This window comes from Colletotrichum tamarilloi (assembly GCF_030869305.1).
Source record: "Colletotrichum tamarilloi strain Tom-12 chromosome Unknown Scaffold_538.1, whole genome shotgun sequence".
Classification (NCBI taxonomy): Eukaryota; Fungi; Ascomycota; class Sordariomycetes; order Glomerellales; family Glomerellaceae; genus Colletotrichum; species Colletotrichum tamarilloi.
In genome coordinates this window covers 1-1,234 of record NW_026849920.1, presented here as the reverse complement: position 1 = coordinate 1,234, position 1,234 = coordinate 1, and the positions used below count along the sequence as shown (strand labels likewise).

Sequence of the window (1,234 nt, the reverse complement as noted above, 5' to 3'; positions counted from 1 at the left end):
AGATGTGCAAGTCGGATCCGCATACGGCCGCGGTGGTCACCCGCACAACGACATCCGTCTCTTTCAGGATGGCTGGCTTGGCGACATCTTGAACCATCATTTCGAAAGGCGTGCCATGGTAAACAACCGCGCGCATGGTCGCGGCTGGCCAGGAAAGATTGAGTGACATTGCTAGGTGTCAAAGAGCGTCGATGCTCGAAATAGTTGTGTGTATGAGGCGATGATGCGATGCTATGGCATGTGTGACGACGGTCTGATGCGATTCTTGGTCCTCATTCACAAGAGGTTTGAGACTTTGAGACATGGCGAGAGCCATAGTTATACGCGCATATGCCGCCAAACGATGCAGGCTTTCCTCTACTAACACAATTGATTGACTACGTTGGCACATGTTGTTGGAGCACTCGTAGCCTAGCCAGTTGGTGTAGCAAGTAGCTCGAGCAACAATTGTTGAAGAAGCAACCGGGTACTGTGTGAGATATGCCTCACACGAGTCAAGATAGACGCACCAGCCGATACGACTGTTCTCAATTGTGGAGCCACGGCTGCCGTATTCCGACATGCACATCAGCATTCCAAATGTGACGCTCAAAGGCGATCATCTCCACCCTGTCGAGATGGGGGCAGAAGACGAACTGGCCCAGAGCCCTTTCTGGCCTCAATCGGCAGCAAAAGACGACACGGCCCCTGCATGGTACCACCAGGGATGATAACGACCCACACCTGGAGCTTCGGCGCATATTTGGATTTACGAAGGCAACAACCGTGGGAACATCGGAGCAGCTTTTCGCCGTTTCCAACAGGGCTTGAGGTTATAGACCGGCGCCACAAAGCGTCAGCCAGCCTGATGCAAGCCAAATCTGCTGCTTTGCAGTGGTCGAAGGGATAGTCGGGTGTAAAGGCAGCCGTGATGCAGGTTCCTTGAGGAGGCCGCCAGGAAAAAACCTTGCCTCAGCTTTCGGCTCTCCGAGCCAAGCGTGCCCCGCTCTTCACCAGACCTTGTCATTCAAATACGGCGCATGTCGCAGTGCCACTTCCGTCCAAAGAAGCATTTATCAACTAGACCCACGGATACTATGTGACATTGATAGGCGCCGAAAATCACCCTTTGTTACGCGTCTTGACTCAGTTGCACGTACTCAACTCCCGGAGCCATGCCCTGCGTCTGGCAAACACACGCATCCATGTCCTCGCATGTCGCTTGAGAACCTCCCGTGCCGTACAGACCCGTCTC

General features: G+C 53.7%; 1 protein-coding gene across 1 annotated transcript; it reads right to left on the bottom strand.

Annotated features, from left to right (window-relative positions):
- Positions 1 to 25: 25 nt before the first annotated feature.
- On the bottom strand, positions 26 to 136 carry CTAM01_17354 (uncharacterized protein; the record flags this gene model as incomplete). The annotated part of the gene is made up of 1 exon (XM_060533339.1): positions 26 to 136. A coding segment is annotated over one exon (111 nt), but the record flags the coding sequence as incomplete, so codon positions are not given.
- Between the last annotated feature and the right edge of the window lie 1,098 nt (positions 137 to 1,234).